Source organism: Panulirus ornatus, chromosome 20, assembly GCF_036320965.1.
Source record: "Panulirus ornatus isolate Po-2019 chromosome 20, ASM3632096v1, whole genome shotgun sequence".
NCBI classification, from domain to species: domain Eukaryota; kingdom Metazoa; phylum Arthropoda; class Malacostraca; order Decapoda; family Palinuridae; genus Panulirus; species Panulirus ornatus.
The window spans coordinates 48769130-48785638 of NC_092243.1; the positions used below are offsets into that span (position 1 = coordinate 48769130).

At 44.6% G+C, this 16509-nt stretch overlaps 1 protein-coding gene across 2 annotated transcripts in view; it reads right to left on the reverse strand.

Moving 5' to 3' along the window:
* LOC139755989 (galactoside alpha-(1,2)-fucosyltransferase 1-like) overlaps positions 1-12578 on the reverse strand; it is a 46205-nt gene extending 33627 nt beyond the window's left edge. Inside the window, exons 1-2 of one of the 2 annotated variants that reach the window (XM_071674902.1) lie at positions 12279-12578; positions 10198-10289 (exon numbers count right to left, since the gene is read on the reverse strand). In XM_071674902.1, coding sequence (XP_071531003.1) covers positions 10198-10289; positions 12279-12280 — 94 coding nt within the window. In that variant the 5' untranslated portion in view covers positions 12281-12578. Of the gene's footprint in view, positions 1-10197; positions 10907-12278 lie in introns of those variants that run through there. The other variant, XM_071674901.1, reaches the window with a different exon arrangement.
* Positions 12579-16509: the final 3931 nt, after the last annotated feature.

Below are 16509 nucleotides of genomic sequence, written 5' to 3' on the forward strand. Positions count from 1 at the left end.
TTGGTCTCCTGCTTCTCCTCGTTCCCTCCACCTCTGACACATATATCCTCTTTGTCAATCTTTCCTCACTCATTCTTTCCATGTGACCAAATCATTTCAAAACACCCTCTTCTGCTCTCTCAACCACACTCTTTTTATTACCACACATCTCTCTTACCCTTTCATTACTTACTCGATCAAACCACTTCACACAACATATTGTCCTCAAACATCTCGTTTCCAACACATCCACCCTCCTGCGTACAACTCTATCTATAGCCCACGCCTCGTAACCATATAACATTGTTGGAACCACTATTCCTTCAAACATATCCATTTTTGCTCTCCGAGATAACGCTCTCGCCTTCCAAACATTCTTCATCGCTCACATGTTGCATGTGTGCACAATGAACACCTACGTTTGCGATAGTCCAAAAGACTGGGTCAAGCCTAGCACACCTAAGTACAGTACATCAACCTAAGTACAGTCATTCCTAGTACATCCTCTGTCATCCTTAGTACAGTCGCACAGACGTGGTTGCATCACACGCAACCACGTCTGTGCACAGCTGATAATGATGTGTCACCATGCAAGATGTACGAGACGTCAGCAGCAGCGGGGGAGGAGGGGAGTGCAGGTGTGATGTTATCTGGCATATACGCGCTTGAACATAAACACAGAAAGAAAATTATGACATGTGACTCAGAAACCTATCATCATCATTCAGGTCAATACGGAACGATGAATTACTGAAGTATATATATATATATATATATATATATATATATATATATATATATATATAGATAGATAGATAGATAGATAGATAGATAGATAGATAGATATAATCAATGAAAAATAGCGAACGTGGTTACTGCTATCAGCTTTCTTTCAAAAGTGGTTGCCGATCTCATAAAACATTTTGGAACACTTTGTCATTCAATTTTGAGACTGTGATAACAGCAGTTTACCCGCCAAGTTACTCGAATAATAAAAGCGCTTCCTTCTGAGTGATCAAGTATGGTCGTTACTGATCCTGGTTTGGATTTTTTTTTTTTTGACGTGTCTTAGCGAACTTTGTAGTTTGATCCCTCCTTCCCTTCCTCGTGAAGTACATGATTCGCCCCAACTTACATGTACTTGATTCGCCCCAACATTAAAAAAAAACATGATTCGCCCCAAGCCCCCTTCGAAAGTACATTAATCGCCCCAAGTTAAAAGTACATGATTCGCCCCCTTCGAAAGTATATGATTCGCCCCACCTTAGAAATACATGACTCTTCCACCTTCAAAGTACATGATTGTCCCCCCCCCCCACCCCCGAAAGTACATGATTCACCCCTTTGAAAGTTCATGATTCGCCCCATTGGAAATGCATGATTCACCCCCTTGAAAATACATGATTCGCCCCATTGGAAATGCATGATTCACCCCCTTGAAAATACATGATTCGCCCCATTGGAAATACATGACTCACCCCCTTAAAAGCACATGAAAGCACCCCCATTGAAAGTACAAGATTCGCTCCGCTTGAAGGTGCATGATTCACCCCTCTTGAAAGTACATGATTCGTCCCCTTGAAAGCAAAAGACTCGCCCCATTGAAAGTGCATGATTCGCCCCATTGAAAGTACAGGATTCGCTCCTTGAAAGGACATGATTCACCCTCCTTGAAAGGACGATTCACCCTCCTCGAAAGGACATGATTCACCCTCTTGACAGGACGATTCACCCTCCTCGAAAGGACATGATTCACCTCAACTTAAAAGTACATGATTCGCCCTCATTGAAAGTACATGATTCACCTCATTGAAAGTATATGATTCGCTCTCCTTGAAAGTACATGATTGCCCCCCCCCCCCCTCTTGAAAGCACATGATTCACACCCTTAAAATTTCATGACTCGCCCCATTATGAGTACATGATTCACCCCTTGAAAGTACATGATCCCCCCCCCCCTTTGGAAATACATGATTCCCCCCCTTTGGAAGTACATGATTCACCCCCTTCAAAGTACAAGATTTGGCCCATTGAAAGTACATGATTCGCCCCGCTTGAAAGTACATTATTCAACCTCTTGTAAGTATCGTGCACAAGTGACGGTAAGTGTCGCACGCTAGTGACGGTATGTGTCGTGCACAAGTGACGGTAAGTGTCGCACGCTAGTGACGGTATGTGTCGTGCACAAGTGACGGTAAGTGTCGCACGCTAGTGACGGTATGTGTCGTGCACTAGTGACGGTAAGTGTCGTACGCTAGTAACGATATGTGTCGTGCACTAGTGACGGTAAGTGTCGTACGCTAGTGACGGTAAGTGTCGTGCACTAGTGACGGTAAGTGTCGTACACTAGTGACGGTAAGTGTCGTACACTAGTGACGGTATGTGTCGTACACTAGTGACGGTAAGTGTCGTACACTAGTGACGGTATAGTGTCGTACACTAGTGACGGTAAGTGTCGTACACTAGTGACGGTATGTGTCGTACACTAGTGACGGTAAGTGTCGTACACTAGTGACGGTAAGTGTCGTGTACTAGTGACGGTAAGTGTCGTACACTAGTGACGGTAAGTGTCGTACGCTAGTGACGGTAAGTGTCGTACACTAGTGACGGTAAGTATCGTGCACTAGTGACGGTATGTGTCGTACACTAGTGACGGTAAGTGTCGTACACTAGTGACGGTATGTGTCGTACACTAGTGACGGTAAGTGTCGTACGCTAGTGACTGTACGTGTCGTACACTAGTGACGGTATGTGTCGTACACTAGTGACGGTATGTGTCGTACACTAGTGACGGTAAGTGTTTTACGCTAGTGACAGTATGTGTCGTACACTAGTGACGGTAAGTATCGTACACTAGTGACGGTAAGTGTCGTACACAAGTGACGGTATGTGTCGTACACTAGTGATGGTATGTGTCGTGCACTAGTGACGGTAAGTGTCGTACACTAGTGACGGTAAGTGTCGTACACTAGTGACGGTAAGTATCGTACACTAGTGACGGTAAGTGTCGTACACTAGTGACGGTATGTGTCGTGCACTAGTGACGGTAAGTGTCGTACACTAGTGACGGTAAGTGTCGTACACTAGTGACGGTAAGTATCGTGTACTAGTGACGGCATGTGTCGTGCACTAGTGACGGTATGTGTCGTACACTAGTGATGGTAAGTGTCGTGCACTAGTGACGGTATGTGTCGTACACTAGTGACGGTAAGTGTCGTACACTAGTGACGGTAAGTGTCGTACACTAGTGACGGCATGTGTCGTACACTAGTGACGGCATGTGTCGTGCACTAGTGACGGTATGTGTCGTACACTAGTGACGGTAAGTGTCGTACACTAGTGACGGTAAGTGTCGTACACTAGTGACGGTAAGTGTCGTGCACTAGTGACGGTAAGTGTCGTACACTAGTGACGGTATGTTTCGTACACTAATGACTGTACGTGTCGTACACTAGTGACGGTAAGTGTCGTACACTAGTGACGGTAAGTGTCGTACACTAGTGACGGTAAGTGTCGTGCACTAGTGACTGTATGTGTCGTACACTAATGACGGTAAGTGTCGTACACTAGTGACGGTAAGTGTCGTGCACTAGTGACGGTAAGTGTCGTACGCTAGTGACGGTATGTGTCGTGCACTATTGACGGTATGTGTCGAGCACTAATGACGTTGTGTCGTGTACTAGTGACATGTGTCGTTCACTAGTGACGTTGTGTCGTGCACTAGTGACTTGTGTCGTGGATTAGTGACGGTAAGTCATGCACTGGTGATGAAGGTGTGAGATGTGCACTGGTGATGAAGGTGTGTCGTGCACTGGTGATGAAGGTGTGTCGTGCACTGGTGATGAAGGTTTGTGTCGTGCACTGGTAATGAAGGTGTGTGTTGTGCACTGGTGATGAAGGTTTGTGTCGTGCACTGGTGATGAAGGTTTGTGTCGTGCACTGGTGATGATGGTGTGAGATGTGCACTGGTGATGAAGGTTTGTGTCGTGCACTGGTGATGAAGGTTTGTGTCGTGCACTGGTGATGAAGGTGTGTGTCGTGCACTGGTCATGATGGTGTGAGATGTGCACTGGTGAAGGTATGAGACGTGTACTCTTGATGAATGTGTGTGTCGTGCACTGGTGATGAAGGTGTGTGTCGTGCACTGGTGATGAAGGTGTGTGTCGTGCACTGGTGATGAAGGTTTGTGTCGTGCACTGGTGATGAAAGTTTGTGTCGTGCACTGATGATGAAGGTGTGTGTCGTGCACTGGTGATGAAAGTTTGTGTCGTGCACTGGTGATGATGGTGTGAGATGTGCACTGGTGATGAAGGTGTGTCGTGCACTGGTGATGATGGTGTGAGATGTGCACTGGTGATGAAGGTGTGTGTCGTGCACTGGTGATGAATGTGTGTGTCGTGCACTGGTGATGAAGGTTTGTGTCGTGCACTGGTGATGAATGTGTGTGTCGTGCACTGGTGATGAAGGTGTGTGTCGTGCACTGGTGACGAATGTTTGTGTCGTGCACTGGTGATGATTGTGTGTGTCGTGCACTGGTGATGAATGTGTGTGTCGTGCACTGGTGATGATGGTGTGAGATGTGCACTGGTGATGAATGTGTGTGTCGTGCACTGGTGATGATGGTGTGAGATGTGCACTGATGATGAAGGTGTGCGTCGTGCACTGGTGATGATGGTGTGAGATGTGCACTGGTGATGAAGGTTTGTGTCGTGCACTAGTGATGAATGTGTATGTCGTGCACTGGTGTTGAAGGTTTGTGTCGTGCACTGGTGATGAAGGTTTGTGTTGTGCACTGCTGATGAAGGTTTGTGTCGTGCACTGGTGATGAAGGTGTGTGTCGTGCACTGGTGATGAAAGTTTGTGTCGTGCACTGGTGATGATGGTGTGAGATATGCACTGGTGATGAATGTGTGTGTCATGCACTGGTGATGATGGTGTGAGATGTGTACTGGTGATGAAGGTGTGTGTCATGCACTGGTCATGATGGTGTGTGTCGTGCACTGGTGATGAAGGTGTGTAGATGTGCACTGGTGATGAAGGTGTGTGTCGTGCACTGGTGATGAAGGTGTGTGTCGTGCACTGGTGATGAAGGTGTGTGTCGTGCACTGGTGATGATGGTGTGAGTGTTGCACTGTGATGAATGTGTGGTCGTGCACGGGTGATGAGGTTTGTGTCGTGCACTGGTGATGAAGGTTGTGTCGTGGATGCACTGGTGATGAAGTGTGTGTCGTGCACTGGTGATGAATGGTGTGAGTCGTGCACTGGTGATGAAGGTTGTGATCGTGCACTGGTGATGAGGTGTGTGTCGTGCACGGTGATGAGGTTGTGTCGTGCACTGGTGATGAAGGTTTGTCGTGCACTGGTGATGAAGGTGTGTCGTGCACAGGTGATGAAGGTGTGAGATGTGCACTGGTGATGAAGGTGTGTGTCGTGCACTGTGATGATGGTGTGAGATGTGCACTGGTGATGAAGGTGTGTGTCGTGCACTGGTGATGATGGTGTGAGTCGTAGCACTGGTGAAGAATGTGTGTCTGTGCACTGGTGAGAAGGTGTGTGTCGTGCACTGGTGATGAAGGGTGTAGTGTCGGTGCACTGGTGATGAAGGTGGTGAGACGTGCACCTGTGATGAATGTGTGTGTCGTGCACTGTGATGAAGGTGTGTGATCGTGCACTGGTGATGAAGGTGTGTTCGTGCACTGGTGATGAATGGTTTGAGAGTCGTGCAACTGGTGATGAAGGTGTGAGTCGTGCCACTGGTGATGAAGTGTGTGTCGTGCACTGGTGATGAAGGTGTGTGTCGTGCACTGGTGATGATGGTGTGAGTCGTGCACTGGTGATGATGGTGTGAGATGTGCACTGGTGATGAAGGTGTGTGTCGTGCACTGGTGATGATGGTGTGTGTCGTGCACTGGTGATGAAGGTGTGTGTCGTGCACTGGTGATGAAGGTGTGTGTCGTGCACTGGTGATGAAGGTGTGTGTCGTGCACTGGTGATGAAGGTGTGAGATCGTGCACTGGTGATGAAGGTGTGTGTCGTGCACTGGTGATGAATGTGTGTGTCGTGCACTGGTGATGAATGTGTGTGTCGTGCACTGGTGATGAATGTGTGTGTCGTGCACTGGTGATGAAGGTTTATGTCGTGCACTGATGATGATGGTGTGAGATGTGCACTGGTGATGAATGTGTGTGTCGTGCACTGGTGATGAATGTGTGTGTCGTGCCCTGGTGATGAAGGTGTGTGTCGTGCACTGGTGATGATGGTGTGAGATGTGCACTGGTGATGAAGGTGTGAGACGTGTACTCTTGATGAATGTGTGTGTCGTGCACTGATGATGAAGGTTTGTGTCGTGCACTGGTGATGAAGGTGTGTGTCGTGCACTGGTGATGAAGGTGTTTGTCGTGCACTGGTGATGAAGGTGTTTGTCGTGCACTGGTGATGAGGGTGTGTGTCGTGCACTGGTGATGAGGGTGTGTGAGAGAGTTTGTACAGAGTGGGAGAGTTTGTACAGTGTGAAAGAGTGTACAGTGTGAGAGAATTTGTACAGTGTGGGAGAGTTTGTACAGTGAGGGAGAGTTTGTACAGTGTGAAAGAGTGTACAGTGTGAGAGAATTTGTACAGTGTGAAAGAGTTTGTACAGTGTGAGAGAGTTTGTACAGTGTATGAGAGTTTGTACAGTGATTGAGTTTGTACAGTGTGAGAGAGTTTGTACAGTGTGAGAGTTTGCACAGTGTGGGAGAGTTTGTACAGTGTGAGAGAGTTTGTACAGTGTGAGAGAGTTTGTACAGTGTGGGAATTTGTACAGAGTGGGAGAGTTTGTACAGTGTGAGAGAGTTTGTACAGTGTGGGAGAGTTTGTACAGTGTGGGAGAGTTTGTACAGTGTGGGAGAGTTTGTATAGTGAGGGAGAGTTTGTATAGTGAGATTGAGCGTTCCCAGTGAAGCTAGTGTTGTCAGCGGTCACCACATACGAGGTGTGGTATGCCACGTTGCTAGGGTGTGGCCTGACGCACGACGCTATTCATGTTCGTGGCACCTACTACTGTAATTATCATGTTCGTGGCTCCAGCTACTGTAGTTATCATGTTCGTGGCTCCAGCTACTGTAGTTATCATGTTCGTGACTCCTGCTACTGTAGTTATCATGTTCGTGACTCCTGCTACAGTAGTTATCATGTTCGTAACTCCAGCTACAGTAGTTATCATGTTCGTGGCTCCAGCTACTGTAATTATCATGTTCGTGGCTCCAGCTACTGTAGTTATCATGTTCGTGGCTCCAGCTACTGTAGTTATCATGTTCGTGACTCCTGCTACTGTAGTTATCATGTTCGTGGCTCCAGCTACTGTAGTTATCATGTTCGTGACTCCTGCTACTGTAGTTATCATGTTCGTGACACCTGCTACTGTAGCTATCATGTTCGTGACTCCTGTTACCGCAGTAATCATGTTTCTGGCTCCAGCTACTGTAGTTATCATGTTCGTGACTCCTGCTACTGCAGTAATCATGTTCCTGGCTCCAGCTACTGTAGTTATCATGTTCGTGACTCCTGCTACTGTAGTTATCATGTTCGTGACTCCTGCTACTTTAGTTATCATGTTCGTGACACCAGCTACTGTAGTCATCATGTTCGTGACACCAGCTACTATAAGTCATCATGTTCGTGACACCTGCTACTGCAGTAATCATGTTCCTGACTCCAGCTACTGTAGTTATCATGTTCGTGACTCCTGCTACTGTAGTTATCATGCTCGTGTCTCCTGCAACTGCAGTAATCATGTTCGTGACTCCAGCTACTGTAGTTATCATGTTCGTGAATCCTTCTACTGCAGTAATCATGTTCGTGACTCCAGCTACTTTAGTTATCATGTTCGTGACACCAGCTACTGTAGTTATCATGTTCGTGACTCCTGCTACTGTAGTTATCATGTTCGTGACTCCTGCTACTGTAGTTATCATGTTCGTGACTCCAGCTACTGTAGTTATCATGTTCGTGACTCCTGCTACTGCAGTAATCATGTTCGTGACTCCAGCTACTGTAGTTATCATGTTCGTGACTCCCGCTACTGTAGTTATCATGTTCGTGACTCCAGCTACTGTAGTTATCATGTTCGTGACTCCTGCTACTGTAGTTATCATGTTCGTGACTCCTGCTACTCAGTAATCATGTTCGTGACTCCAGCTACTGTAGTTATCATGTTCGTGACTCCTGCTACTGTAGTTATCATGTTCGTGACTCCAGCTACTGTAGTAATCATGTTCCTGACTCCTGCTACTGTAGTTATCATGTTCGTGACTCCTGCTACTGCAGTAATCATGTTCCTGACTCCAGCTACTATAGTTATCATGTTCGTGACACCTGCTACTGTACTTATCATGTTCCTGACTTCTACTACTGTAGTTGTCATGTTCGTGACTCCAGCTACTGTAGTTATCATGTTCGTGACTCCTGCTACTGCAGTAATCATGTTCCTGACTCCAGCTACTATAGTTATCATGTTCGTGACTCCTGCTACTGTAGTTATCATGTTTGTGACTCCTGCTACTGCAGTAATCATGTTCCTGACCCCAGCTACTATAGTTATCATGTTCGTGACTCCTGCTACTGTAGTTATCATGTTCGTGACACCTGCTACTGTAGTTATCATGTTCGTGACTCCAGCTACTGTAGTTATCATGTTCGTGACACCTGCTACTGTAGTTATCATGTTCGTGACACCTGCTGCTATAGTTATCATGTTCGTGCCTCCAGCTACTATAGTTATCATGTTCGTGACTCCAGCTACTGTAGTTATCATGTTCGTGACACCTGCTACTGTAGTTATCATGTTCGTGACTCCAGCTACTGTAGTTATCATGTTCGTGACTCCTGCTACTGTAGTTATCATGTTCGTGACTCCAGCTACTGTAGTTATCATATTCGTGACACCTACTACTGTAGTTATCATGTTCGTGACACCTGCTACTGTAGTTATCATGGTCGTGACATCTGCTACTGTAGTTATCATGTTCGTGACACCTGCTACTGTAGTTATCATGGTCGTGACACCTGCTACTGTAGTTATCATGTTCTTGACACCTGCTACTGTAGTTATGTTCATGACTCCTGCTACTGTAGTTATCATGTTCGTGACTCCAGCTACTGTAGTTATCATGTTCGTGGCTCCAGCTACTGTAGTTATCATGTCGTGACACCTGCTACTGTAGTTATCATGTTCGTGACACCTGCTACTGTAGTAATCATGTTCGTGACACCTGCTACTGTAGTTATGATGTTCGTGACACCTGCTACTATAGTTATCATGTTCGTGACTCCTGCTACTGTAGTTATCATGTTCGTGACACCAGCTACTGTAGTTATCATGTTCGTGACACCTGCTACTGTAGTTATGATGTTCGTGACACCTGCTACTGTAGTTATCATGTTCGTGGCTCCAGCTACTGTAGTTATCATGTTCGTGACACCTGCTACTGTAGTTATCATGTTCTTGACACCTGCTACTGTAGTAATCATGTTCGTGACACCTGCTACTGTAGTTATGATGTTCGTGACACCTGCTACTGTAGTTATCATGTTCGTGACTCCTGCTACTGTAGTTATCATGTTCGTGACACCTGCTACTGTAGTTATCATGTTCGTGACTCCAGTTACTGTAGTTATGTTCGTGACTCCTGCTACTGTAGTTATCATGTTCGTGACACCAGCTACTGTAGTTATGTTCGTGACACCTGCTACTGTAGTTATCATGTTCGTGACACCTGCTACTGTAGTTATCATGTTCGTGACTCCTGCTACTGTAGTTATCATGTTCGTGACACCAGCTACTGTAGTATCATGTTCGTGACACCTGCTACTGTAGTTATCATGTTCGTGACACCTGCTACTGTAGTTATCATGTTCATGACTCCTGCTACTGTAGTAATCATGTTCGTGACACCTGCTACTGTAGTTATCATGGTCGTGACTCCTGCTACTGTAGTTATCATGTTCGTGACTCCAGCTACAGTAGTAATCATGTTCGTGACACCTGCTACTGTAGTTATCATGTTCGTGACTCCTGCTACTGTAGTTATCAGGTTCGACAGTGTTTCACTCCGACCTATTTACTGAAGGTGGTGTTGTGTGCTCTAGCGCAGCAGCCCAGTTGCTGGCCTGCGTCTGCCAAGTGGGTGCTTTCGCTGGGCATGATGATGAGGATGATGAGTGGGGAGGAGGCGGACTTACCTGTTAGCATGAGGACGGCGAGGCAGAAAATGAGGAAGCTGAGGTAAGGCTTATGCGCACCCGACATCCTCTTGAACCATGAGGAACGGCTCCTGCCGGAGGAGGGGGACCATGGCCATGTTAGTACCCTTGGGTCACGCATCATACTGACGCGCGGGACTGGCTGGCCGCCCTTTCAGACGATAGGTGTGGTGATGAGGGCGTGACCTCTGACCCAACCCTACGACAAAAGTCCGTGGGCTGAGGTCACACACACACCACACACAGGATATCGCTGTAGATGGGCCACTCAAATAGTGAGATCAGACGGACTGCTACACAATGTTATCTGGAGACATATTATCTACATATAACTTGACACTTTCCTACATTGGGAAGTAGAGTTCAGTAGTCAGGAACCTGGCTATTATGGTGTAAGGTTCTGTGAAATTTACAATAAGACATTGCGAACCTGGATACCTCAAGCCTTAAATATGGAGGGACAGTTGATACAGAAGAAGAATTGGTTCAATGAAAGGTATTAAAAAGCAAAGGAGCTGTAAGATGAACTATGAAGCTAGAGAGTGTCGTAAGATGAACTATGAAGCTAGAGAGTGTCGTAAGATGAACTATGAAGCTAGAGAGTGTCGTAAGATGAACTATGAAGCTAGAGAGTGTCGTAAGATGAACTATGAAGCTAGAGAGTGTCGTAAATATCTTCCTGTAGTAAACTCGCGCACGAACAAAAAATACTTTTATCTTCCCGTGCATTGTTAAGATACGGAATGATTTAGTGATCAGTGTGGGGACGAACCAGCAGCCTGCGTATCTTTGAGAATAAACTTGATAAATCATTGACATACCTGTTCGTTTCTACTTCCATCGCAGAGATCTACTTCCACCACAGTGATCTACTACCATCACAGAGACCTACTTCCACCACAGTGATCTACTTCCACCACAGTGATCTACTTCCATCACAGAGATCTACTTCCACCACAGTGATCTACTTCCACCACAGTGATCTACTTCCATCACAGAGACCTACTTCCACCACAGTGATATACTTCCACCACAGTGATCTACTTCCATCACAGAGATCTACTTCCACCACAGTGATCTACTTCCACCACAGTGATCTACTTCCATCACAGAGACCTACTTCCACCACAGTGATCTACTTCCACCACAGTGATCTACTTCCATCACAGAGATCTACTTCCACCACAGTGATCTACTTCCACCACAGTGATCTACTTCTATCACAGTGATCTACTTCCACCACAGTGATCTACTTCCACCGGTCATCTACTTCCACCACAGAAATCTACTTCCACCACAGTGATCTATTTCTACCACAGTGATCTACTTCCACCACAGTGATCTACTTCCACCACAGTGATCTACTTCCACCACAGTGATCTTCTACCACAGTGATCTACTTCCACCACAGTGATCTACTTCCACTACAGTGATCTACTTCCACCACAGTGATCTACTTCCACCACAGTGATCTACTTCCACCACAGTGATCTAGTTCCACCACAGAGATCTACTTCCACCACAGTGATCTCCTTCTACCACAGTGATCTACTTCCACCACAGTGATCTACTTCCACCACAGTGATCTCCTTCTACCACAGTGATCTACTCCCACCACAGTGATCTACTTCCACCACAGTGATCTACTTCCACCTCAGTGATCTACGCATATCTTATCACTCCTACTATGCCCAACAGCGTCGGTTTCTGCATGATATTCGCCCGTCCGTTTGGTTGTGGTGTAGCCTCGTAATGACTAATGCAAACTCGCTATTTACTGGGGTCTTGAGCACGAGTCTTATTATTATCGTTATTATTATTATTATCATTGTTATTATTATTTTTATTATTATCATTATTATTATTATTATTATTATCATTATTATTAATATTAGTATTATTATTATTATTATTATTATTATTATTATTATTATTATTATTATTATCATTATTATTATTATTATTATTATTATTATTATTATTATTATTATTATTGTTGTTGTTGTTGTTGTTGTTGTTGTTGTTGTTGTTGTTGTTATTATTATTACGTAGTTACTTACATGTCTCCAGGCCTAGTAGCTGAGGGAGGACTGGTTAGGGAGATATTCCGGCCACGGGAGAAACCCTCGCCTTAACTGTGACGTTTCCGCTGGGGCTCGGGTTGACAGCTGCACTAACCTGTACAGTTTCCCAAGCTCATCATACATGGTAACGATGGGCGACAACAGGTGTGTTCGAACCTTCGCAGGTGTGTGTTTGTGTAAGGTGTTGACACGACTGGATCTGGTTCCAACCAGTGCCAGCTGGCCACACACCTCAGTTCTGCAGTGCGCGAACATTTGTGACACTCGGATCAATTGTCAGTCTGATAGCGTCATTGTGTTGGATAGCAACATTACAAACAATTTTTTAGAACATGTCGTAGATTAGCTAATTTAAGACATGTTCGTAAAAAAACTGTCCGGTGTGAGGTGGTTTCATTGAGTAAGTAATGAAAGGGTAAAAAAGATGTGGTAATAAAAAAGAGTGTGGTTGAGAGAGCAGAGAGAGTGTGATGAAATGGGTTGGAGAGAATGAGGGAGGAAAGATTGACAAAGTGGATGTATGTGTATCAGAAGTGTAGGGAACAAGAAGCGGGAGACCAAATTGGAAACGGAAGGATGGGGTGAAAAAGATTTTGAGTGATCGGGGCCTGAACATACAGGAGGGTGAGAAGCATACAAGGAATAGAGTGAATTGGATCGGTGTGATGTACCGGGGTCGACGTGCTGTCATTGGACTGAACCAGGGCATGTGAAGCGTCTGGGGTAAACCATGAAAAGGTCTGTGGGGCCTGGATGTGGATAGGAAGTTGTGGTTTTGGTGCATTACACATGACAGCTATAGACTGAGTGTGAGCGAATGTGGCTTTTTTTCTGTTTTCCTGGCGCTACCTCGCTGAAGCAGGGAGTAGCGATGCTGTTTCCTGTGGGGCAGAGTGGCGCCGGAATGGATGAAGGCAAGCAATATGAATATGTACATTCATATATATATATGTATATGTCTGTGTAGGTGTATGTATATGTGTTTATGTTGATATGTATATGCATATATATGTGCGTCTATGGGCGTTTATGTATATATACATGTGTATATGAGTGGATGGGTCATTCTTCGTCTGTTTCCTGGCGCTAACTCGCTGACGCGGGAAACAGCGAGTAAGTCTAGTAAATGAATGAATAAATGATATATATATATATATATATATATATATATATATATATATATATATATATATATATATATATATAGGCCCATAGCCTCGCGGTAGCATTCCAGCCTGTGGCACAGGGGTCCCGAGTTCGATCCTGGCTGTTGGAGGTTTGTATGCTATAAGATATATATATATATATATATATATATATATATATATATATATATATATATATATATATATATATATATATATGTTATCTATTTACTATACTTTGTCGCTGTCTCCCGCGTTAGCGAGGTAGCGCAAGGAAACAGATGAAAGAATGGCCCAACCCACCAACATACACATGTATATACATACACGTCCACACACGCACATATACATACCTAAACATTTCAACGTATACATACATATACATACACAGACATATACATATATACACATGTACATATCCATACATGCTGCCTTCATCCATTTCGCCGCTACCCCGCCACACATGAAATGACACCCTCTAGGCAAAGACAACAAAGGCCACATTCGTTCACACTCAGTCTCTAGTGTCATGTATATATGCTTTGAAGAATGTATGTGAGAAATACTTAGAAAAGCAAATGGATTTGTATGTAGCATTTATGGATCTGGAGAAGGCATATGATAGAGTTGATATAGATGCTCTGTGGAAGGTATTAAGAATATATGGTGTGGGAGGCAAGTTCCTGGAAACAGTGAAAAGTTTTTATCGAGGATGTAAGGCATGTTAACGTGAAGGAAGAGAAGAAAGTGATTGGTTCTCAGTGAATGTCGGTTTGCGGCATGGGTGCGTGATGTCTCCATGGTTGTTTAATTTGTTAATGGATGGGGTTGTTTGGGAGGTGAATGCAAGAGTTTTGAAAAGAGGGGCAAGTGTGCAGTCTGTTGTGGATAAGAGGGCTCGGGAAGTGAGTCAGTTGTTGTTCGCTTATGATACATCGCTGGTGGCTGATTCGCGTGAGAAACTGCAGAAGCTGGTGACTGAGTTTGGTAAAGTGTGTGAAAGAAGAAAGCTGAGAGTAAATGTGAATAAGAGCAAGGTTATTAGGTACAGTAGGGCTGAGGGACAAGTCAATTGGGAGGTAAGTTTGAATGGAGAGAAACTGGAGGAAGTGAAATGTTTTAGATATCTGGGAGTGGATTTCGGAGCGTTGAAAAAATGTGTGGCAGGCGAGAACATTATCTCGGAAAGCAAAAATGGGTATATTTGAAGGAATAGTGGTTCCAACATTGTTCTATGGTTGCGAGGGGTGGGCTATAGATAGGGTTGTACGGAGGAGGGTGGATGTGTTGGAAATGGGATGTTTGAGGACAATATGTGGTATGAGGTGGTTTGATTAAGTAATGAAAAGGTAAGAGAGATGTGTGGTAATAAAAAGAATATGGTTGAGAGAGCAGAAGAGGTTGTACTGAAATGGTTTGGTCACATGGAAAGAATGAGTGAGGAAAGATTGACAAAGAGGGTATATGTGTCAGAGGTGGAGGGAAGAGGAGAAGTGGGAGACCAAATTGGAGGTGGAAGGATGGAGTGAACAGATTTTGAGCGATCGGGGCCTGAACATGCAGGAGGGTGAAAGGCGTTCAAGGAATAGTGAATTGGAACGATGTGGTATACCGCGGTCGACGTGCTGTCAATGGATTGAACCAGGGCATGTGAAGCGTCTGGGGTAAACCATGGAAAGTTTTGTGGGGCCTGGATGTGGAAAAGGAACAGTGGTTTCAGTGCATTATACATGACAGCTAGAGACTGAGTGTGAACGAATGGGGCCTTTGTTGTTTTTTCCTAGCGCTACCTCGCGCGCGTGCGGGGGGAGGGAGTTGTCATTTCATGTGTGGCGGGGTGGCGACGGATATGAATAAATGCAAGTATGAATTATGTACATGTGTATATATGTATATGTCTGTGTATGTATATATATGTATACGTTGAAATGTATAGGTATGTATATGTGCGTGTGTGGACGTGTATGTATATACATGTGTATGTGGGTGGGTTGGGCCATTCTTTCGTCTGTTTCCTTGCACTACCTCGCTAACGCGGGAGACAGCGACAAAGTATAATAAAATAGAATATATATATATATATATATATATATATATATATATATATATATATATATAAGCCAGACCGAAAAAACTGTAACGGAGTAGTATTATTTGCACAGTCATGCAGTCAGCACGCAGGGAAGACCACACAAATGTGATCGCTAAACATTGTCATGGAAATTATCAACCATACATCTTGAAAATCCCATTATTCCACACCCCACTGATGATTATGCCACACGTAACGTCACTGAATATCTCAATTGCTAATACTAAGGACTTTAATTTGTCCCATGGCATCTTTAATAATCAGCTTATCATGAACCAAATCATTATGAGAGAAATGTCAAAATACAATAAAAAAAAAAAAAGTGAAGACACACCCAGGTCAACCCCCGCCACCTGAGCCTCCTTAATCACTCTCCCCTGACAACGGTTACTGCCAAAGCAGCAGTGGTGGTGGTGTGCATTGATTGGTGCTGGACGGCGGTACTCTGTGTGATGTTGCTATTTCTATAACTTTGTTAAGTACTGGCATCTGATGAGGTGGACTGTCTCCACGAAACATGTTGTGCCACACGGAGAGAAAAATTACATTATGTTTTTTGCGCCGAATTATTTGCTATGGATCGAGCCACCGATTCCATAATCGCTTCAAATCAGGTTAAAGCAGTCATTTTTTCCGGCCCTTCTTAAGGCAATATACTCTGGCCACACAGAGTCAAATGCAATTCAGGGCAACATTTCTAATCAACTTGATACCTATAATAGATATATTATCTTGCTCTGGATGGCTAGTAGGTCATTGTAATATATACGGCAATGAACAGGCAGACAAACCAATATTATCTTGCTCTGGGTGGCAAGTAGGTCATTGTAATATATACGGCAATGAACAGGCAGACAAACCAATATCTGTCTTGCTCTGGGTGGCTAGTAGGTCATTGTAATATATACAGCAATGAACAGGCAGACAAACCAATATCTATCTTGCTCTGGGTGGCTAGTAGGTCATTGTA